The 25402-nt window shown below is 42.6% G+C and overlaps 1 protein-coding gene across 3 annotated transcripts in view; it reads left to right on the top strand.

Annotated features, from left to right (window-relative positions):
• The window catches only part of MTHFS (methenyltetrahydrofolate synthetase), a 74160-nt gene that overhangs the window by 25762 nt on the left and 22996 nt on the right, over positions 1-25402 (top strand). For all 3 annotated transcript variants that reach the window (XM_068107580.2, XM_068107582.2, XM_068107581.2), the window contains exon 2: positions 1258-1326. In XM_068107580.2, the coding sequence (XP_067963681.1) occupies positions 1258-1326 (69 nt within the window). The remainder of the gene's footprint in view (positions 1-1257; positions 1327-25402) is intronic.

The following is a 25402-nucleotide window of genomic DNA, read 5'->3' on the forward strand; positions in this document are numbered from 1 at the left end:
ACTACATTCCACCTCCTGAAACCTGCAAATGGAGATAACAACCAACAACACGCACACACACACACACACACACACATACTCCATTCTCCTTTGAGTAATAGATGCAAAAATCTTGTACAATTTATCTTGTGGCTCCGGAACCAAACAAACAATATATTTATAACAGCACTCATGATTAATAGTAAATATCATCATTTTAAAGGTTTATTTTAAACTTACCCTGTGCATTCATTCACTAGCCCCAGATATGACCTGCTCATTACTGTTAAGAAACACCCAAACCATAAACAATGGCTCCCTCAGGGAGGTCTTTCCAATTGAAGCCATCCATTAAATAAATAATCAATCCTGTCATGTTCACACGATGCATTCCCGCAAGGATGCATTCCTGCATGACAGGGATAATCGGGGATGTTGGGTACAAATATTTTGTTGTGCAGAGACATGCCCCTTTCTTTCAGGTACTTTTCCAATTATTTTCAACTTTATTTGGAAGCTTGTTGAGGCATTCTAGGTGAAAATCCCTATCTTGCACACATAATATACTCGTACTTTATGTCGCCCTGAACACAGCCATTTCCTGGAGTTTCTGTACATACGCACTGAGCATTCTGGGGAGAATTACGTCATTTCAAAAGTCCCATATTATCTGATATACCCATATATCAAGGACTAGTGATGGGATTTTTATAGGACAGGAAGGTCATTGAACATCAATGACGAAGACAATGACACCAATAACAATACCTCGACCGAATGGCGTCAGAAGCACCGACCACTCGATGCTGCACGCCAACATCTAACCAGCATGAATGCTTTGAGAAAGTTTTACTTCCGACTGGGCCAAACAATAAATGCAGTCATGTGTAAATTTAGATGTGGCAAGCAGGATTGTAAGACTGCTTATTATCCCTATGAAATATAGTGTTGATACGTGAAGTCGAGAGAGAGAGAGAGAGAGAGAGAGAGAGAGAGAGAGAGAGAGAGAGAGAGAGAGAGAGAGATAGAGATAGAGATAGAGATAGAGATAGAGATAGATAGATAGATAGGACACAGGTCAGACAGACATTGTCCTTGCATTTGTATAGAAGATAAAGCTCGTACAATAACAGTGATTGATGATTTGTTGTCATGACTTTGTATAACAATGAAAGGTTTTTACACAGTACCTCGGAGTACTGTATAAGGCATGTAATCCAAAAATACACTACAGTCTGGATAAAACCTTACTTGACCATGTGTGTGATGTTATTCCAGGTGAAGGCAAAGCTGGCAGCCATGACAACAGCCGAGCGAGCATGCCAGTCAGCACTAATTACAGAAAAGGTGAGCCAGGCTTCTGGTTAGACTTAATATGCACTCATCCTTCTTTTACAGGAGTACAGCATCATGGAAAGAGCTTGCATAGTGTATTGAATATGTGAAACCTGCCAGTGCTGCATCACTTTCCCACCATTGTTTCATAAACAAAGGACATGTAAAGCCAAACATGCTCAGAACTGCTTGCTCAAACGGCAGGGTTTAGGAGTGTAAATTTGACAAATAGAGGGCACATAAAATGCTTTTATGGATACTTTTTGGGGAGAATAAAAATAAACATTCTTTGCAATTCAACGTTCAAAGTTAATATTTAGACAATTGGTTAAACTTACAAGCAACTGACCTCTGTGAATATCTGCTGTCTGCTCCAACAACATGTATAATGTATATCTAAGGATTCCTTCAACTTCCTGGCAAATGTGTAGTACCATTGAAAGCAATTCCCTATCCATACCCACATTTGTTTGTAGCTAATGTTACACTCCAAACTAGTGACCTGGTATGAATCCAAACTGATGGGGTGAGGAGGGTTGAATCTGTGCATAAGAGAGAGTAGGTTTCTGTGGAAGAATTTCCAGGTCACATTAATATTTGGGGCAGTGGAGATAGGAGACCAGTCCTGAAGTGAGATGGGTATGGGGCAAGGGGGTATTTGTGAGGTGTTGGGGTGAGAGGAAGCTGGGAGGGACAAGGCAGGGGGAAACTGAGAGGTGATAGGAAGCTGGGAGAGGGCATGGTGAGAGGGAAGATTAGAGCGTGCTGGGCGAGGGGATGATTCGATGGGGGCAGGCCAAGGGGAAAGCTGGGAGGTGGATGGGTAGGGGGAAGCTGAGAGGGGGCCGGGGGAGGAGAAAGCCTGGAGCAGGCATAATGCCGAAGAAGATGGAAGGGTGTGGGATGAGGGGTAATATGGGAGGGGGGCAGGGTGAGGCATAAGATGTGAGGGGTGGGATGAGTGGGGAGATGGGGGGGGGCATGGTCCAATGTTTGGAGGGGCAGGGCATGGGTTACACAGGGAGGGGGAACAAGGGGTGGAGGGATTCTGAATTGGGGACACAAATAATTGGTGGGGTGGGAGGATGAGGGCCTGGAGTAGTTGATGAGGAGAAGGGGACTGACATGAAGGGGGTTAACAACCTAATGTCCCACTCGTAACAAAACAAATTTAGTTTGAAAATTTGAATTGCAGAAAGACAAAGACAAACTTCACGATTGAGGTAGCGGGAAGGATGACTTAGGGCACAAAGAAAGACATCGCTCTATGAACATGACCAGATGCAGATGGGCATGGGTTTGCAAGCTTCAGGAGTGAAACAGGAAAGAAAGGAAGAAAAGGAAGCATCATGGGAGGACATTTGGAAGTGAATGTGAGAAGATGAAACATTGAAAAATTGTCATTTAAAAGATTTGTATAGATGGAGAAAAAGGGGAACAGGAAGAAAATGGGAGATGAGGAAAGATCGTTTGGGACCGAATGCCTTAAGTATAGAGATCAGCATGAGTGGGAATTGGGAATTAATTTTTATTACTTGTTACCTCTGCACCTGTCTGAAAAAAAAAAGTTCTCAAAAAACAATTCCACTTTGACATTATGGTGTTTCATGTGCAGATCAGTGCCAAAAAAATCTCGGTTTAATTCATTTTTAATTCAGGGTGTAACACAACAAAATGTGAAAGAAGTCAAGGGGAGTGAATACTTTCTGAACACACTGTATGTGACAAGGACAAAATGATTAGATTTTGGTGAAGATCCAGATCTGGATCTGGATCAGATAATTTTTTAGGTGATTCTTCACCATTGAGAGATAGGGCCAAAAATTATATATAGCAGGATATCTCGAAAAGTTATGGACGGATTATGGCAAATATAGGTCGATGAGTTGGTTAAGCGACAAGAACAAGTCTATTAGATTCTGGTTCAGTTCTGGATCCAAATCCGGCCTATCAGTGGGATTCAAAACTAATTAATTAATTTTCCTCTCTCTCCCCATCTTGTCTACCGCTCCCCATGTTATATGTTTTATGTGTTGGTTTGTCTTTCTGTGTGATTAATGTTAGCTCTTTCACGAGCCTCGATCTTGTATACAAAAAACAGACAAAAAAAAAAAAACGTAAACTGGGAGATGAAGCTAACTCTGAGGGCCTTTCACTCACTCACCGCAGGCAGGTTGGTGGTCTTTCTGTCTTCTACCGACTCCTCTCCGGCCTTGCTCCCCCAGCTCTCTCTGTGCTCTGTCCCCCAAATATTCCTACAGGTCGCACAAGATCTGCCACCAACCCTCTTATGGTTAAACTGCCAAAGTCTAGGCTCTCTGCTCACCTTCACTCTTTCATTCCCCTTTTCTCCCACCTCTGGAACAAACTCCCCCACTCCCTTCAATTCCACCCCTCCCTCCAGGTCTTTAAAACAGCTGTTCACCACCATCTCTTATCTTCCCCAATCCAAAACCTTGATCTTTTCTACCCCCGCTAATTTTCACCCCAGATACATTTTTTTTGGGAAATTCCAACTTCTTTCCTGGAAGTCCATGCAGTGTCCATATGTTTTATACCTCTCCCACCTCCCCTCATTTTATACCTCTCCCACCTCCAAACACAGTTCTATACCTCTCCCACCTCCAAACACAGTTCTATACCTCTCCCACCTCCCCCCAAGCCCTCTCCCTCCCACAGTTCTCTCGATGTCCTTGCTCTCAAATGTTGTGTTTTGTGTCCTTCCCCCTCTCTCCCCATCTTGTCTACCGCTCCCCTTATTTTGTGTTTTGTGTGTCTGTTTGATTTTTTTGTGTGATTGATGTTAGCTCTTTCACGAGCCTCGATCTTGTATACAAAAAAAAACAAAAAAAAAACTTCAGCCTGGTGGAGGTACAGTATATGCTCTATACCGAGTGCCGTTCTAATTAGCCCGTCCGAACGTAGCCCGCCGTTCTAATTAGCCCCCAGCGGGAGACGAGGTTTTGCAATAATTTATATGTCTGTTTGCCTGTCGAGAACACAACCTTTTTTTACCATTGAGCTTTGGTCATAAAAATTTTAACAAATCTTTATTTTGAGTATATGGAGAATACCAATTAGTAATTTGGTCAAAAGGTCAAAGTTCAGCATCACCTAAAGTCATCAATTTTCATACAATTGAATTTCATTGAATTTCGTCCACAACTGAAATTTTAATTTTCCATTTGAGCTTTGCCATCAAATTTTCAACAAAGCTTTATTTTGAGAAAATGGAGAAGATAAATGAATAATTTGGTAAAAAGGTCAAAAGGGCAAAGCTCAGCATCGCATAAAAATCGTCAATATTCATCCAATTGAGCTGAAATTAAAATTTTTTGCATGGTTCACTGAATTGGTTCACCAATCAAAAGCTAGAACCCGATTTTTTTTTTAGATCAAAAGGTCAAAGGTCAAGGTTGCGTAAAGTCACCAATTTTCACCCGATTGACCTGAAATTTGAGCAGGCTTTGCATGTTGGTTCACTAAAGCCTATTGCTTTTGAGGTTAAAAGGTCATGGTCACTTAAAATCGTCAATTTGTTGTATTTATTTTTAGCTATTTTTGTCATGTTTAGCATTCAGAAGAATAAGAAGTCCGAATACAAAGCGGATGAGGACGGGCTTTGCATATGCTTTCTAGTTTGTGGTTGTTTTGAGAAGGAAGAACGAAGGAAATGTTTTGAGGTGGGGTGAGAAAAGTACGAGTCAAGTGAAAGGTGGATGAGGACAGAATAAGGTTTAGCAAGGAGTGAATGAAAAAGGCTGTTGAACATGTGGAGGGCCTAACCATCCGAGGCAGATGCACGAGATTAAATAACCAAACAGGAATGGTCATCACACAGCAATGAGCACACAATATGAATAAGAAATGAAACAAACATACAATTGACAACAATCGACAACACAGAGACAAATCCGGAACGCTCTACTTAACTTTGGAAGCAGGTCACTCAGAGATATGAGATAAAGCTCAACCAATCGCTGATGCTAGTTAATCGAATCGCAATCGATTAATGTACAGGAATAAATATTGAAAATATGTGATTATCCTAATTTGCAATATTGGAATGATTTTGACGGAGGTTTGGTAGAATCTATCTATAATGCCAGTAATCTCTGTGTGTGTGTATGCGACCGCTGTTTCTCGACAACTACCGGTCCGATATACTTTAAACTTGCCAGGTATATTGCTGGGGACCTGAGGATGTGCCTTTTCAAGGTTTCATATTAATCGGACAATTACTTACCGAGCTATGTCCAAAAAACGATTCAACCAATCAGAGAGCAGCGAGCTATCGCGTGTGCCGAACGTGGCGAACACACTCTGCCTCGGACGGCACATTTGAGAGCGTATTCATTTATTTCACGTTGGCAAACTATGTTGGCGTTAAACTATGTTTTAAAACTAATTAAAACTACTTTGCGATTCATCGTAACTGCGATTCGTAACTGCCGTTCGCTTTGGCTTTGCGAATGGACCAAACCATTTCATGTAAATAGAGGGGGGGGGGGGGGATTGTCACCGGACTCGCAAGCCGTTCGCTTTGGCTTTGCGAATGGACCAAACCATTTCATGTAAATAGAGGGGGGGGATATAATTTTAGATATATATATAGTACGGGCATGCCCTAGTAGACAGAAATTGAGGCAGCATTGATGGACCTAACGACTGCTGAGCAAACTGTGAAGGGAACTCTCAGACAAGAGGTCTACTTGCCATATTGGATGCAAACAAGTATGTCTTCATTGGAGAAAACGAAATCTGCATTTCAGTGTAGACTTATGGAAATGTCATGTGATAAAAGGAGTCACATTTCACAATTCTGTTAACTGGTTGAAAAGGAGAAAGTTAAGCAATAAACCTACTAAGATTTAGATCTTTTCTGTGATGTATTATTTCCACTGTGCAAGCTGTTTGAGAAGGTTTAATTATTGAGCATTTGTGCATATTCTTCAGTCAACTACTACCATAACAGCAATAAATATTTCTAAGACAGTAATCCTAACATCCTTCATGCACATGTGCTGCACAGTTGGTTTGCACATATTTGCGCACGGAATTCCATCATTCTTGGCCACCATGATGTCGGAACATCAACTGAATTCAGTCTCGTGGGATTATTTGAAACGTGTTATTGAAGTGCGTGTTCTGCTTCCAACTGTATTTGCTTCCCATTGCCAGACTAGTTTTCATGCTTAACTAGCATATCACTGTGTAGGTGATCAAATATTTCATGGAAAACTAGGTAAATGAAATTTCTTCTTTACATTTTGGTTGCATGAAATAAGAAAACAAGAATGACTGCGCTGTGGTCACAACCTGTGACAAAATCTGTTAACGTGCCGAGTGGGAAACACACATTTAAAGCACTCTCTTAAAAGATGAGCAGCGCGATTGGGAAACACATTTATTGTGCTATAAAAAAAATTAACTGAACACCTCTCATCCATGCCACCCTGACCTGAAATTTGAAATCCTCCGCCGTGGTTATATCAGAACGAGCTGATTCGTCAAACGGTCACGAATTGTTTAACCCCAATGTGGGGCCGTTCAAAAATTACGTTACGCGATTTCTTTCTGGAGCCGCGTACCATGACGGGCTTGATTGAACCTTACTAATAATTTTTATTCGACATTGATTCGATTTTTCGGGGTACCTCATCGTGAATAACACTCGACCCAAACAAAACCAATGGAAATCTGACACAACAAACCCGGGCAATGTATAATCAGCAGAGGCCTACAGACCTGATGTCTTCGGCCCACGAGGAAACCAATATGGTGGCCATATTATTTTGTCTTTGTCTGGGTGCTATGGCCATAATGGGTGGAGTCAAGCGAAAAATGTGGGTGGAGTCTGATAGCTGTCCGACCAATGGGTGCACATTTCAAAAATCGACCCCCAACAAGAACCACACAGAGCTCTTGCAGACCTGTGACACATTGCAGGTAAAATCACATGTTATTCTAACACTTGAATACAAAGAAATGGTACTAAAAAGAATAAGTGTTTGGTGCATAATCACTTATACAAATAAATAATTAAATAATGGCAAAAATTTTATTTGAAAAGCGGGACACCACAGACATAAAGACTAAACACTTAATGCCTCCCTCCTGGAACCCTAACTATGCTCGAAGAAAAGGATTTACTATCGGCCAGACAGACACAGGTAAGGTTCACTGTTTCCAGCAGGTGGCAGTGGCATATAAAGGCTTTTGACTGGATTTGAAGTGATTTCATTTTGACTTGATTCCAATTTGAGATGGAAATTTTTGCTAAACTCATGGAAATAGAGGGAGAGAGTGGGAAATAGAGATTATAGGGATATAAATTAATCTAAAAAAAAAAAAATACTCAACAAAACCAGAAACTCTATGATAAAAAGAGTGAAAAACACAGGGTTCAGGTCCTACAGCCAAACCTTATAGTAATGGCAAATATACCATGTCAAACAAGAAAATAATGATTCAAAATGACTCCCACTCAGAGAAGAAAAACCAAAAAAAACCTTCAACCACCCGACAGAGAACATTACCAACTGTACAAATTTGTTGAAATTCAGACGATTTTCCGAAGTGATTATAAAAATGTAATTCAGGCTGAATTCTTGCAAATGTATAGTTTTTCAACAAAAGGGCAAGATTTTAACATATTGCACATAGATTCTCTGTTTTTAATTCCCCCATTTTATAAGTCGCTTCTTTGCTTATTAAAATAAAATAAAAATAGCAAAAGCATTTTATTCGCACATGATTTCAAATTTTAGCACCAAAAAAAAACAACCTTGGAATTTAAATAAATCTAAAGCTTGCTCAACATCTTTTACAACAATTGAAACAAAGAAAGGTATGATCATTTGGAGCCCAATAAAGGTACGATCCTTTGGAACCTATAAAGGTATGATCCCTTGGAACCCTATGAAGGTACGATCCTTTGGAACCCTATGAAGGTACGATCCTTTGGAACCCTATGAAGGTACGATCCTGTGGAATTTCCTTAAACAGAGGATTTCAGAAATGTGGTCCATTCAGGGACATCTCCCTTACGTACGATGCCTCACTCTGGTTCGATTTAAAAGCCTGCCAAGCATTCAACATGCTGGAGTAAAATACAACTGGCAATTGAGTTGAATCCAATTTGTTTGTATGAAGCAGAGAACGTTTGTGCATAACCCAGTTCACCAACGTAGTGCAGAAAACAGTGACACGAAAGATCTCCAACCCAGGGAGCTCGATCCATACAGTAGTCACCTGATCATCACCAAACAAAAAAGCCATGAGCTTTCTGACATTGTCCACCAAGCCTTGACCTCCTTCATCCAAGCTCAAGATACCAAAAGCTCAAGATACCAAAATGCAGTTGGTATTCCAAAATTGGTCTACGAAGATCTTTTGAATCCATTTAACAAAACATTCTGGGGATTGTACAGCTTTAGACCTAATGTATTCCAAAGCATGGAGGTTGCCAGGTTATGCAGAACCAATAGTCTCCCTCTATATGAGAGTTGCACAAGCAAACCCCTCCAGTCGTACAATTCTTCCCCAGTTGCATCATCCAACCCTTCCATCTTATCCACCCCTTGCGTTCTCCCCTACGCATCATCATTCCCTGCATCCCTACTTTGTCTGTCTCCATCTACCTTCTCCGTCCGCCCTGCTGTTGGTGTTTCCCCCTTTCTTCTGCTGTTTACTTTGTTATGTTGTGTCCTGATCTGTTCTGTGTCCGAGCTCTTGCATGAGCCTTGACCATGTATTTAACAAAAAAGCGTTATTTTGGCTACATTTTCCACACCAATAAAAAAAACTCCAAGGTACATGAGCCCTCAGATTACCACATTGGTGGGGCAGCTTAGCACCGAATTTCAAAGGGATGGGGACATGCCGGATAAAAGCACCAAAATTTTATCAGGCAATCTTCAGGGTCCCAGCTATGATTCTATAACCGGCGCCAAGCGATACGACCACTCTTATTTGACATTTTAAATTATATTTTTTGAAAATTTTGGGGAAATTTTTTTTTTTTGGTTTTTGGAAAAGAAATGTTTTTATTGCAGAAATGAGAATCTTTTTCGAACATTTTGGTGGAATCGTTTTTAAAATCGAACATCTAGAAGTATTTTAAAACAATATTTGAAAATTAGGTGTCTCGGGTGCATTTCCTCAATTTGGAAATGGTTCTTGCAGAGTTTTGTGGTTCTTGCACAAGGATACCAATGAGGTCTGACTTCTTTCCTTGGCGCAGTTTTCCTCTTTCAGATAGAGAAGGGGGGTGCGGATGATTTTCATGCTGGAAGAAGGTTCCCATATCTGTATCCCTGTTCTGAGCAACTATGTACAGACGAGAGAAGAGGGACACATCATCTTTCAAGAGGGAAACATCCTCTGACTGCTTCCTCTTCCCCTTGGATGGTGACCTGAAGAGAGGCAATGAGTTCCTCTTCACAGGCTCATGGATGGACTGCCTTCGTTCAGTGATGATAGCCTTGTTGTAGCTGTCGTACTGAGCCTTTCCCACTTCTTCTATGGTATGCACAGTGTTAGCCACAGATTCTTCAATCACATGCCGCGTGTCGAGTGCAATCAGCTCGCTTCCTTCATCTAGGAACGGGTTGCTCATCTCGTTGATAACTTGAATAAGGCCCAGTGTTTGCTCGTGAAATGTCTTCTGTGCAGACAGACCTTCTTCGTGGTGCTGGCGTTCATCTTCTGAGATGGCAGTGTACTCCCGCTCAAACTCAGTGAGAATGCGTGCCTGCTCAGGTCCGGCGATCATCCACTTCTTGAAGGCTGGTGGGTTTTCAGTCAGGCCGACTGCTCCTCCAGGGCCCTTCACAAGCTCATTATTTTGTTCATGGGCTTGGTCGATCGGAATGCTGGAGAACCTTCTGGCTGTCTTCTGAACAACCCAGTTGCCTCTGACAATAAACTCCTCTTCGATTGTTGGAGGGAGGCTCTCCATGTCGCGGATGTGGATCGGGACCCATCTGGCATAATTATGGTGGTCAAGTGCGAAGAACCATGGTGCCAGGGCTTTCAGAGACTCGACATACAGGGGAAAGTCTCTTTCTCTGTGAGCGCGAACGAAGGTGAATCCCAGGAGCTCAATCCTCAGGATGGTGTACCAGTACTGAAAGGTTGGACTCTTCGTGATCATGCTTTGTTTCCAGTCCTCTTCTGGCCTATCTTCAGTTGCTGCACCAGCAGCTCCCTTCAGGTAGGCATCATTTTGCAGCTTGGAGAGTGCCAGAGCGCTGACTTGGTGGGCATGCCTGGTTCTCGTCAGGTGTGATGCCTTCAGGAAGGATTCAGCTGTGCCAGCAGAGGCTATGCCTGCCTGGTTTATTGCTGTCGCCCATCCAGATCCGTCTAGGTAGTCTCCAAGTGTCTTCCACACCGCCATCTCCAGGTGGAGTCCGCCGAACATGACAACATACTGGTCTTCACCATGTGTGGTAGGCCAGTGCCACTGAATGAACTTGGCAAGCGCATACAGCGGAGCATCCATTGCTATTATTGGAATCTGTCCAGGGTTCAGGAACTGTGTAGATTCACGGATGACATCCATTCCATGCTTGATCATTGCAGGTGTGGCTGCCTTCTCATTGAAGAGAGGCAGAAGTTGAGTGATGGCAGCTTCTACTTCTTGAGCAGGACTGTTTTGAAACGAGGCATGGTAGGCGGACCAGGCTATACAATCTCCCTTGACCACCTCTTCTTTTGCCATGCAACATATAGCAACATATAGCAGATATAATATCAACATATAGCAGATTTAATATAATATGCATGTAATTAAATAAAAATATATAAATGTCTATTGTGCATGCATCTTGCTGTTCGGATCGTTTGGCGCCGGTTCTAGAATTGAAGCTTAGATGCTGAGGAAATGCACCCGAGACACCTAATTTTCAAATATTGTTTTAAAATACTTCTAGATGTTCGATTTTAAAAACAATTACACCAAAATGTTCGGAAAAGATTCTCATTTCTGCAATAAAAACATTTCCTTTCCAAAAACCCCAAAAAAAAATTTTTTCCAAGAAATTTTCCAAATTGAGGAAATGCACCCGAGACACCTAATTTTCAAATATTGTTTTAAAATACTTATAGATGTTCGATTTTAAAAACAATTACACCAAAATGTTCGGAAAAGATTCTCATTTCTGCAATAAAAACATTTCTTTTCCAAAAACCCCCAAAAAATATTTTTCCCAAAATTTTCAAAACATTTTTTCACAAATAATATAAAATTTCAAATAAGAGTGCTCGTATCGCTTAGCGCCGGTTATAGGCAATGCCTTTTATAAATGTCCTATCCATACAGCCCGACTGTTAGACCAGTTTACCAGAGCAGTCGAAGCCTTATTAAAGTGGTCCAAACGTTTACAGGAAAGCTCAGGAAAACTTGAAAGTATTCAACAACAACAGTCCTAATTTCCACAACAGCTGTTACTTCTATGGAGTCATTAATTACCACACAGAGATCATCCACATACACCGATGCTTGTACAGACATTTCAGGTGAATTCCCATCCCCCACTAACTTTCTTCTTAACCTGATCGGAAGCACTTCTCTGGATAGTCCATAAACAACACCAAAAATTGGACAACCCTGTCAAATTCCTCTCCCAACCTTTATTAGTGAGGTTCGATTATTACTTGCAAAATCGAAGATTTTTCAAGTATATTGGTCGGTTGTGTTTGTGGTTCTGTCTGTTTGTCTGTCTGTCTGTTTGTCTGTCTGTTTGTTTGTCTGTCTGTCTGTTTGTCACCGGCCTACAGGTCACAATTTTCAACCGATCTTCACGAAACTTCACCAAATGGTAGAGTTGGTCAAAATCAAGAAGCCTATTATTTTTGGGGTCAATAGGTCAAAAGGTCAACAGGTCAAAGGTCACCAACTTTGCTAAATTTCTAAAATCCTCAATTTTCATCCGATTGACTTGAGATTTGAAGAGGACTTGCATATCTGGCCACTGAATTCAACCACCAAGTATTTTTGAGGTCAACATAGGCCAAAAGGTCAACATAGGCCAAAAGGTCAACATAGGCCAAATTTCTAAAATCCTCAATTTTCATCCAATTGACTTGAAATTTGAAGAGGACTTGCATATCTGGTCACTGAATTCAACCACCAAGTATATTTGAGGTCAACATAGGCCAAAAGGTCAACATAAGCCACATTTCTAAAATCCTCAATTTTCATCCAATTGACTTGAAATTTGAAGAGGACTTGCATATCTGGTTACTGAATTCAATCACCAAGTATTTTTGAGGTCACCAAAGGCCAAAAGGTCAACATAGGCCATATTTCTAAAATCCTCAATTTTCATAGAATTGACTTGAAAATTGAACAGCATTTGCACATTGAGTCACTAAATAGGGAAACAAACTATTTTTGAGGTCAAAAGGGCAAAGATCAACTCAAGGTCAACCTTCCAAAATTATCATTTTTCAACTGAAAAATCGTCACTTTTCTTCCTGTTGACCCGAGCTTTGATCAAGATTGCCAATTTTAATCTTCATGAAATGGACAATTTGCTGTATCAATGGAATTTTTTTTCTTGTGGGTGGGGGGCCGATTTTGCAAGTATCGTGCTCCGCATGACGTCTTCTTGTTGTCTATCTTAATCAAAGAAACCTTAATTTATAATAAGGTTAATAAAATTAATGACACCCAGGCTCAAAATCCAAAGCTTAAAAAAAATAATTAACAAGTGTATGTGCCCAACACTATTCAAAAGCTTTGTCATGATCCAAGAAGCTTAAACCAAGTTCCTTATTCAATTTACATAAATCCAACAGATCCCAAATCCAAAAATATTGTCTTGAATCTGTCACGCTGGACCACAGTAAGATTGATCTGAATGTATTGCAGATAGTGGACAGAAAAATGGAAACACCAAAAGAATGTCACTTACCAGGGTGTTGGGCCATCACATGCACCCAGAGTGGTATGGATACGACGTGGCATCGAGTCAACAAGGGTCTGGAACGGTTCTGAAGGAATGTGACACCATTCTTCCACAAGGAAGTCCTCCAATTCACATCGGTTTGATGGAGGCGGAAACCGCTGTCTTAGGCACCTCTCCAGACAGTCCCACAAATGCTATATGGGATTATGTTCCAGCAATTGGGAGAGTCATGGAAGATGGATAACTTCATCCTTGTGCTCATCAAACTATCCTGTGGCAACATGTGCCCTGTGTACTGGAGCATGGTCTTCCTGAAAGATAAACCTCCCGGCAGGGAAGAAATGCTGCATCAGTGCATCATGGGATGCACATGATCGCTCAAGATGGTAACGTATCATTCTGCATCAACCCTGCCTTCTATTGAAATGAGAGGTCCCACACCATGCCAGGAAAAAGCACCCCACACAATTTAGAACCACTGGAAACTTTTGTTGGTGAATACAGGCACTCGGGGTTGTAGAGCTAAATGCGATGTTACCACACGTGCACACGTCCATTCGTCGAGAACATGGTGAAGCACGACTCAATAGACCATATTGTATTCCTCCACTGCTCGGTATTGCCTTTGTTACTTGCACCACTGGACCCACAAACAGGCATTGCCAGTTGTTCTAATTGGTCTGTGCATAGCAACCCGTCTATGATACACCAGTCTGTGAAGTCCTTCTGACCGTTTTTAACGATACAGGATGTTCACAACCCACGTTGAACTCTGCACACAATTTTCCCACCATTGCTCTCCTGTTTCAGCCTGCAGTCCAGATTAATGCCCATGCATTATGTTTGTCAATTTATGTGCTTCTGCCCACTGTTGCTCTTTGATGATGACATCTTTCTTTCTGTTTCCCAATATGACGTTACCTTTGAAACACTCCTAGTGACACGTAAGCCATTTTCACAGCCGTTGTCTGTTTACACCCCATTCCAACAATTACACTCCATTCAGTCAACGAGGTCTCCTCTTGTGTCCATGCTGGTTATTAAAATACCGGACTCAAGCCGCAGCCCCCCCCCCCACACCCCCACGCCCCCACACACATATATATATATATATATATATATATATATATATATATTGTTGAGGATCCCCGGTTCTGTCAACGTACTAAGGAGGGGGGGGGGGGGGTTAAGTCCCCTTTTCCCCTCAGATACCGGGTCCACGGGCCGTCAACCGTGAGACTAAACTCACGGCTGGCGGGTTGGGTAGCAACTCCAATCGCCAATCCACCAATCACGGGTCGAAGGGTTGTCGATCGTGACCGGAATACCTTCAAGACCACGTGGCCAGGATGACCGGGAATTGAACCACTCACGTTCCCACACCTTATTCCAATCAGGTGCGCCGAGCGAGTCGCACACTGTGGGTCGCGGCTTTGCCCTGTGTGATCTACGGGCCTAATTGAGCAACCACATTTGGTTTCGGACGATGCTCGGTCAATGGGTTAAAGGACGCACACGAGCAGGTCGAAAGGAAACAAAATGTACATGTCTTTTATTTACAATGGCACAGAAAAAAGGATGAGAAGCAGACTGAACAATTCTTACCTATCCTAATCCCAACATAGGCACCTGGCACACTTGCACATGGGCTGAATCACACACTGGTTAGACTCGTACTGGTGGACGGGCCGGCGATGACTTGGGTCCGGCAGTTCCCGCACGTGGCGTATGGTTCGATCCGGCAGACAGCACGAAGGAGGATCGCACGGAGGATGACCCAACACAGCGGATGACCCAGCACAGATGAAGAACCAGCTTGGAGGGCGAAGGAGAAGAGCAGCGTGGATGAACCAGCTCGTAGGATGGTCGGCTTGAAGGACGAACGAGGAGAGAGAGCTCGAAGCACGATCGGCACGGGCCTTTATCGGGTGGAATGTCCTTCCAGAAGTTTCCACGGCCTCCCATTGGCCGAGGTTGGTCACATGCGGTCATATTCCCCCCCACCTCCTTCTGGAAGGTTCCACGACCTATGATTGGTCGCTTGTTGGGCACGTGCGGTCATTGAGCCCCACCTCCCCCCTGGAAGGTTTTATTCCCTGCCTACTTTTGGAAGGTTTCATTCCCCGCCTACCTCTGTCGCGGTTGATCACGTGGACTGTTCTTTCCCGCACATGAAAACAACGTCTTCTTTTAACCACAAGGAGGGTTGGAATCCTGCCTAACTCAACGCATATCTGCTTTAATTACTACACAATGGGAAGGGAGCTAATCTTTACATTTAATAATAAATAACTGACTACTGCGGGCTACATGTTGGTGTGTAATTTACCAGAGGGGGTGTCCTTTATTGCAAAACCGTAACAATATATATATATATACAGTGCATTCAGAAAGTATTCAGACCCCTTCACGTTTTTCACATTTTGTTATGTTGCAGCCTTATGCTGAATCCCTCATCAATCCCTCTCAATTTTCCTCATCCCTCATCAATCTACGCTCAATACCCCATAATGACAAAGAGAAAACAGGATTTTAGAAAGTTTTGCAAATTTATTAAAAAGAAAAAACTGAAATATCACATTTACATAAGTATTCAGACCCTTTGCTATGACACTTGAAATATAGCTCAGGTGCCTCCCATTTCTCTTGATCATCTTTGAGATGTTTCTACACCTTGATTGGAGTCCACCTGTGGTAAATTCAAGTGATTGGACATGATTTGGAAAGGCACACACCTGTCTATATAAGGTCTCACAGCTGACAATGCATATCAGAGCAAAAACCAAGCCATGAGGTCGAAGGAACTGCCTGCAGAGCTCAGAGACAGGATTGTATCGAGGCACAGATCTGGGGAAGCCTACAAAAAAATTTCTGCTGCATTGAAGGTTCCCAAGAGCACAGTGGCCTCCATAATTCTTAAATGGAAGAAGTTTGGAACAACCAGGACTGTTCCTCGAGCTGGTCGCCCGGCCAAACTGAGCAATCGGGGGAGAAGGGCCTTGGTAACAGAGGTGACCAATAACCCGATGGTCACTCTGGCTGAGCTCCAGAGATCCTGCTTGGAGATGGGAGAAACTTCCAGAAGCACAACCATCACTGCAACACTCCACCGATCTGGGTTTTATGGCAGAGTGGCCAGACGGAAGCCAAACAGTTCAATCTTGGTTGCATCAGACCACAGAACTAACTACTAACAATTTAGGCCTTTGCATTATTCCACCATAATGTCAAATTGTAAAACCTACCTTTCTGCTGTACCAACCGTCTCTGTATTACCAGAAATATTTCATTAAAATAGGAGTTATATGACTTTTTAATATGGAACTTCCAATAAGGACAACCTTTCTCAGAGAATGAGATTCTATTACACATGAACACCACATTGATCTGAAAAAACTAGATGAAAAAATGTCTGTTTATAATACTTCCTTTGCCAAACTAATGAAAAGTAAAACCTATCCAATATCGCTCGAGTTACCAAATTCTGTACACACCTGCAACAAGATAATTGAAGATTTGTAGGATGCTGAATTATCCAGACATCTACCAAATAATAGTTATCAATTAATTTTAACAAAGGTTTGGAAGATGCAGGATGAGGCTCAGCACTATTCCGGTGTAGACTGAGATTCAGCGTACAATTAAAGTCACCGGCTATTCAAATGCAGCTGGCTGTTCTAAAAACTGGCTGTTTTATAGACGTGCTCACATTCTAATTGTATATAATTTCTAAACGTACTCACAATCTAACAGTACATATTCTATAGATGTACTCATAATCTAATTGTACATTCTCTATAGACGCACTCACATTCTAATTATACGTACTTTATAGACGCACTCACATTATAATTGTACATAATTTATAGACGTACTCACATTATAATTGTACATACTTTATGGACGCTCTCACAATCTAATTGAACATACTTTAAAGACGTACTCACATTCTAATTGTACATACTTTAGAGACGTACTCGCATTCTAATTGTACATACTTTATAGATGTACTTACATTCTAATTGTACATACTTTGTAGATGTACTCACATTCTAATTATACATACATTATGGATGTACTCACATTCTAATTGTACATATTTGATAGACGTACTAACATTCTAGTTGTACATATGTTATAGACGTACTCACATTCTAATTGTACATATTTTATAGACGTACTCACAATTCCATCCAATTGTACAAACTTTATAGATATACTCACATTCTAATTGTATATACATTATTGACGTACTCACATTCTAATTGTACGTATTTTGTAGACGTATTCACATTATAATTGAACATACTTTATAGACATACTGACATTCCAATTGTACGTATTTTGTAGACGTACTGACATTATAATTGTACATACTTTAAAGACGTACTGACATTCTAATGGTACATACTTTATAGACGTAATCACATTCTAATTGCACCTACTTTATACCTCTTGGTAAGTGTGACGTAACGCGCGCGTTTGGACCCGGAAACAGAATTATGACGCGGCGCATTACGTCACGGCTTACCAAGAGGATATCACAATCGATATGCTCTACCTTTACGTTTTTCATTCAGTGTGAAAAACAAACAAACGAATTGTTAAAATGATTATCCAATATCGAACGCATTGGCGTTACTGGTCTTCCAACGACACAGTACTTATAGGCCTGGCAGAAGGATCATGTTATTACCCAACCCTTGTGGGGTATATTGATCACAGTAGATCTTCGCTCAGTGCTGTATGTAAAACTTACCTCACAGATGTCGGGATTCCTCCAAATTTCTTTGTTTAATGTTATAAACGGCATTAGCGACTATTTAAAAAGCTAATAATATGTTTATGGTTTATAATATTTTACAAGCCCGGCTTCGCCGCTGTTAGACTTCCTGTCTTGTTGTTATCCTCTTGGTAAGCCGTGACGTAACACGCCGCGTCATAATTCTGTTTCCGGGTCCAAACGCGCGCGTTACATCACGGCTTATCAAGAGGATTGAAGTACTCACATTCTAATTGTACATACTTTATAGACGTACTCACATTCTAATTGTACATACTGTTATGAATTTGGGGTAGGGGGGAATATCTAGATCCAGGTAGATCTGCATAGGTAGGTGCTCTGATGATCGTGATAGAATAACTATCTCAATGTACAGTAAGTCAGGGACTTGTAGCCCGGATGTCGGATAAGTTGGATATTTGTCCCTGTTACGAGGGGGCGAGGCATGCTAATTAGTTCAGGGATTATGGCTAAAATTCCCTTGTGTGTCGTTCCCTCTGTGGTCATCCCTGTGTCTCTTATGGCAACACACATAGACATGTAGATTAGGAATCCATTCCCAGTAGCACACACATTAATTAATCCCCCCTCCGCCACAATAGCCATAAAACCCACCGGAAGCCAGTTCGGAGCACTGCTGATGGGATACCACCAGTTACATCGCCACAAAGCAACACTCATTGCTCAGGCCGGCTGAGGCCACACCCACCTTGTAAAGGACAGATTGGAAGGGAGGATCGATGACGTCAGAGGAGAAGTGACACCACGAACCGGGAGCCGACATTTTGACCCTTCTCATGCTGGATCCATAGCGAGTGGTCGCATTTTGCCTCTGTCAGCATCGACGTCCCTCTCCTTCCTGTGTCGTTGTTGGATACTCTCTCCCGCTTGGCCCTCGCGTATTCCTCTGCCATCGACTCTCCCCGCTTCGTGTCGGACGTTGGCGAGCGACGGTGTGCGGGACGTGACCTGTGGTTGCGAACCGAGGAGAGACTATGTGCGGGGTGTTCGTAAAACGGCAGAGCCCCAAGAACGAAGAGCCGTGGTTTCCGTGCCACGTTTGTGTGGAAGGGCACGGTTGGGGAGCGGGCTGCACACTCGTTCGCCTCGCGCGGGAGGCCTTCATCGGGGCCGAGCGAGCAAGGGCGCGTCGGGGCCTGGTTCGCGCCAACGACCGAGCGGTTTGCGCCAACCAGAGCTGTTTTCGGACGACGTGCTGAGACCGGACGATTCCTGACACACAAAGATAAGCCAACACAAACGCGCACACAACGGTTTCTTTGCTTAATTCATTCCTCTGTGTTTGTATGTGAAGTGAGGTGTGCGGGATCCCGATTTAGGATTTAGTTTTTATCGTCGTGTTTCCCTGTCCTAATATTTATTGAATAAATCCTTTTATTATTTTCCCTTTCATTCCAAATCCCGTGTTCGTGTGAGATTAATTTGCAGGGTTGAAGACTGCTCGGATCGCGTCAGGTAAATTCCCGCTTCTTCTTCTTCCCCCTCTTCCTCCCATGCTTACATAGGCAAATCCGCCATTGATTGTCGCCTCGGAGTTAAAGCTCGCTCTGGCCATCTGCGATTCCCGGTCTTAACCGAGGGGCAATCGCGCGACAATACTTTACAAACATACTCACATTCTAATTGTACATACTTTATAGACGTACTCACATTCTAATTGTACATACTTTATAGACGCACTCACATTCTAATTGTACTTTTTTTTATGGGTACTCGGTTGAAAAACGATAACGTATAATACATGTATTGGCTACCAACAGGTGGCGCATGTGGCCTAAGTTAGCACATTATATGTGGACAAACAGACAGACAAACAATTGCAAAATCCCCCCCTCCCCCCGCCCCCCAAAAGGTTACAATTGATCCATAAAATTGTCCATTTAATTCAGATTAAATTTGACGGTCTTAATCAAAGCTCAGGTCAATAGGATGAGAAGTGATAATTTTTCAGATGAAAATTGATGATTTTGGAAGTTTGACCTTGAGTTGACCTTTGACCATTTGACCTCAAAAATATTTGGTTTCCCTATTTAGTGACTCGATGTGCAAATGTTGTTCTTTTTTTTTCAAATCAATCGGATGAAAAATGGCGATTTTATATATTCGACCTCCAGATGACCGGTACCTGAAGAGCAGAATCGAAAGAGAAAGCAATCCCAGCCACATTGGGATCCTTATCGCTAAAGAACCACCATCTATTTAACAACTACCTCCACACCTATCGGGGACGCCTCTTTGTGGTGGCTGTGCAACTTGCGTTGGGGGCTAAATCTAAATCTTCCCCATTCTTCCCTGCTACCCGGATTCGTCAGGGCAGCGCGGTCACAGTCAGAATGCTGATTGGTCCCGATGGATTGGCTCTCTCTGTCTCTGTCTCTGTCTCTGTCTCTGTCTCTCTCTCTCTCTCTCTCTCTCTCTCTCTCTCTCTCCCCCTCTCTCTCTACCTCACCCCCTCTCTCTCTACCTCACCCCTCTCTCTCTCCCTCTCTCTCTACCTCACCCCCTCTCTCTCTCTACCTCACCCCCTCTCTCTCTCTACCTCACCCCCTCTCTCTCTCTACCTCACCCCCTCTATCTCTACCTCACCCCCTCTCTCTCTCTACCTCACCCCTCTCTCTACCTCACCCCCTCTCTATCTCCCTCTATCTCTACCTCATGCCCCCCTCTCTCTCTACCTCACCCCCTCTCTCTCTACCTCACCTCCTCTCCCTCTATACCTCCTCACCGCCCTCTCTCTCTATACCTCACCCCCCCCTCTCTCTCTCTCTCGAACCCTCTCTCTCTCTGTCTGTCTGTCTGTCTGTCTGTTTCTCTCTCTCTCGAACCCTCTCTCGAGCTCTGTCATGGCCCTGACTTTGTGAAGGCGGGGTACACCATCCTAGATATGGGAGATCTCTGGGTCTCTCCTGGGATATCAATTGGCTGTCTCCGTGCCACGGGCTTATTCAAGAGAACAGTCCGAGGCTATGCGACAACAACAACAACAACTACCTCCAGCCTTCTTGAAGTGTTTTGTATTGTGTGTTTCTTGAAGGAATAAAAATTTTATTTATTTTGATTCACCTGGGCTTTAACTTGGAGTTTGTGCTCCAAAGTAGCACCGCAATTGGTATTCAAACTTTTCATGTACCGTACTCTTTATAGAGCGTAGGTGCTGCCATAGCAGTTGCTTGGCCAGGGTTATACTGTGTGATTTGCCATTGCCTTCCCAGCGTTATGGTCCATGCTCTATTCATTTCAATGCTGAGCATCAAGCAAGGAAGCTGCATGTACCATTTTTAAAGTCTTTGGTATGAATCGGACGGGGTTTGAACCACCAACCTCCCAGACTCAGATACTCTAACCGTTACACCACCGAGGTTTTATATTCATACTACCACAGCGTGTTACTGACATATAATTAATCTTAAAATGAAACAACCAGATTCAATTATGTAATTTTTTTTGGCTTTTTAGTATCCATTTTTAAGGTCATGTTTCTGGAATTTGACCAAAATCGTTTCCTATGGTATCCTGACAATTTATTTGGCTCTGTTTATAAAACCGGGTCGATAATATTCCCGTAACTCGACATTCCGCATTTCCGGAATGACTCTCAGAAAGGGTTCAAGCTCACTATCCGTAGGACTTACTTTTATTTCCTGTCCAAGAAAGTATACCTTTTGTTGTCAGATACTTCTGAAGTCACCTCTTCCATCTCACTTTGCCCACAAGTTTTCTGCTGATACCGCACATGCACTCTTAACCTCATCAACAGTAGCATGAAGTGAGTCCTCACTCTCAAGACCATCTTTATTCAAGTCCACTAATTCTGAGCTTTCTGACGGAGTACGACATCACACCACCCACCATCACTAACATCTTCTAGCGATTTGGATGAAGGTTTGCTGATTTGTTCCTCGACTGATTGACCTGCTTCCTCAAGTAAGTCTAAAGATCCACCACCCTCTTTCACTTCCATACTAGATAACTTGCATTCCCACAAATTGGTTTGCGGAGCACCCAAATTCAAGGCCTGAACATTTTCTTTTGGCCTGGATGCCTCAACAGCACCCTTTTCCTGAACAATCTTATTTTTGGGGCACATGTCCTCCTGTAGTAATTGTAATCTCCTGAACGAATTCCTCATATACAGTCACGTGAAAAAGTAAGTACACCCCATGTAAAGTTTTGACTTTTTCAACATATTTCAACATACAGCTATTTGATCTTCATTTCAACAATATTGATAGATAAAGGTGATATAACATAACAAATATCATGAAACATTTACATTTTGTAGTCCATTGTATAATTTAAATAAACATAAATGCAAATTTCGCATGTGGAAAAAGAAAGTACACCCCTACATTTATCACTACTTCAAATACCTAAAATTAGAATCAGGTGCACCAGCTCAGGTGCAAATGATTAGAACATCGTTAGAGAAGATCTTGGAGGAACCTGTCTTTTTTAAACCTCAGACATTTAGTTTGGTTTGCTCTTTGTTGTTGAAGTGTGTGGCGTCACCATGTGTAGATCAAAAGAGCTCTCTGAGGCCTTCAGAAAGAAGGTTCTAGATGCCTACGAGTCTGGGAAGGGATTTAAAAAGATCTCCAAACAATTTGAAATCAATCATTCGACTATCCAGAAGATCATCTACAAGTGGGAAAGATTCCAAACAACTGCCAACTTGTTCAGGCCAGGCCGCCCCAGCAAGTTCAACCCGAGAGAAGACCGGGCAATGATGAAAAGTCTCTAAGAACCCCAGAATGTCATCACGGGACCTACAGGTAGCTCTTGTCACTGTTGATGTCAAAGTGCACGAGTCTACCATTAGAAAGAGGCCACACAAATTTGATCTACTTGGGAGGTGTGCCAGGAGGAAACCTTTGCTGTCCAGAAAGAACATCAGGGCAAGACTAAAGTTTGCCAATGAACACCTCAGCGAAGACAGGCACTTCTGGACCAATGTGCTCTGGACAGATGAGTCAAAGGTAGAGCTATTTGGCCACAGTACCAGAAGACATGTTTGGTGAAAACCAAAGACAGCATTTGACCACAAGAACCTGATACCAACTGTAAAGCATGGTGGTGGAAATATTATCGTTTGGGCCAGCTTTGCTGCATCAGGGCCTGGGCAGCTCACCATCACAGAATCCACTATGAATTCTTCATTGTACCAGAGGGTGCTTGAGGATAATGTGAGGCCATCTGTCGGAAAGTTGAAGCTCAACCGAAGGTGGACCTTGCAAGATGACAATGACCCTAAACATACCAGTAAATCCACCAAGGAATGGCTGAAAAGAAAGAAATGGAGTGTTCTGGAATGGCCAAGTCAAAGCCCGGATCTAAATCCCATCGAGATGTTGTGGGGGGATTTGAAATGAGCTGTGCATACAAGAAACCCCTCAAACATCGCACAGCTGAAAGAATTCTGCATGGAGGAGTGGGCAAAAATTTCTCCCAGTCGATGTCAGAGACTGGTAGACAGTTATAAGAAACGCCTACTTGAGATTGTTTCTGCCATAGGGGGCAATACCACCTATTAGAACCAAGGTGTACTTACTTTTTCCACATGCGAAATTTGCATTTATGTTTATTTAAATTATACAATGGACTACAAAATGTAAATGTTTCATGATATTTGTTATATTATATCACCTTTATCTCTCAATATTGCTGAAATGAAGATCAAATAGCTGTATGTTGAAATATGTTGAAAAAGGCAAAACTTTACGTGGGGTGTACTTACTTTTTCACGTGACTGCATATGTCAGCCCTATTTGGCTCAATTTTACTTGCCTTCTCACAGGACTGTGGCACTTCCTCTCGTTTTCGATTTACGTTTTTTTAAACTTCAAACTCTCTGCCTATGGAATCTAAGGCCAACTCCACACTTGGCTTGCCCACTTCCTCTAACCTCGTAGCCAATGTGCAGCTCTCAAGGAATCCTTTCATCGCCTCTTCCTGTCAAGGCTGGAGTGCCCTAAGGCAGTGTTTTGAGCCCAGTCCTATTCCTCATCCACATTAACAGATCTCTATGACTCTCTGGGAAATCCCATTTATCTATTTGCTGATGACTCCACCCTCTGCCATGACAACCCTCATCCTTCTTCAGAGCTTGACAAAAATCACAAGCTGGTCAAACACTTAGAACATGTCTGTCAATCCTGACAAATCTCACATTCACTCTCTCACTCAGCTCCACCCATTTGTTACCTGTCTGTTTGTTACCTGTCTGGTTGGGTTGTCACCTGTCTGTTTGTCTGTGAGCAGGATATCTCAAAAAGTTCGGATTCTGACAAAACTTGGTGTATGAGTTGGTATGTGACAAGAACAAGCAAATTAGATATTCGCCCAGGTCCGGATCCAGGTCAGTGGCTTACAAAACGTAAACTGTACAGCCTGACGGAGGTATACGCTCTACCGATTGCCTTCTAGTCCTTCTTTTTTCCCACCTGTGCAATCAACTTCCACATTATCTTCAATCTCTTCCTTCCGTCCAAGTCTCCAAGACTGCTGTTCACCACCATCTTAGATCACCCACATACAACAACAACACAACAAGCATTTTAAGGCCATTTTCCCTGCTAGAGCGGGGGTTAGCCTTGCGGTCCCCATGACAATCTTCTCCATTTTGCCCTATTTTCTGCATCTCTCCTTGTTAACCCCCTTGCCCGCATTTCTTCTTCCACCATCTTTAGCCAAGTCCTTCTCGGTCTTCCCCGTCCTCTACTTCCTTCTACATTCATTTCCATCACTTTTCTCAACCAGTCACTTTCATCCTTCCTCAACACATGACCAAACCATCTCAACCTGTTTCTCTTCACAGCATCCATCACAGGCTCTATTCTCATCATCTTTCGCAATTCATCATTTGTCTTCCTCTCTCTCAACGATACTCCGCACATCCACCGAACCATTCGCATTTCCACCCCTTCCAACCTTCGTTGCTGCTCTACGTTCATTACCCATGTCTCGCTCCCAAAAATCATAACACTTCTCACACATGCAGCATACACCTTTCCCTTCAGCTCCAACGACACTCCCCTCCTCGTCAGCACGCCACTCAGTTCCCGAAACTTCTTCCATGCACATCTCACTCTAGCAACCGTTGCCGAGTCTGATCCACCTTCTCCATTCAGCATGTCTCCTAGGTAACAAAATGTTTTCATACCTTCCAGCTTCACGCCATCTCCAAGATCCAACTCATCATTTCCTCCATCTGCAGCTCCCTCTGTGCACACCTTACACTTGAATGTAGCTGCCACACTGGTTAATGACCATCTCAAACCACTACATTTTTGATGAACCCACTCTGCGTACATTGTACATTGAATGGAGTTCACTACGGGAAGTTACGTTTAAGGTACGGGAAGAAGAA

The sequence above is a fragment of the Myxine glutinosa genome, chromosome 2 (genome assembly GCF_964187855.1).
Source record: "Myxine glutinosa chromosome 2, kmMyxGlut1.1, whole genome shotgun sequence".
Taxonomy (NCBI): Eukaryota; Metazoa; Chordata; class Myxini; order Myxiniformes; family Myxinidae; genus Myxine; species Myxine glutinosa.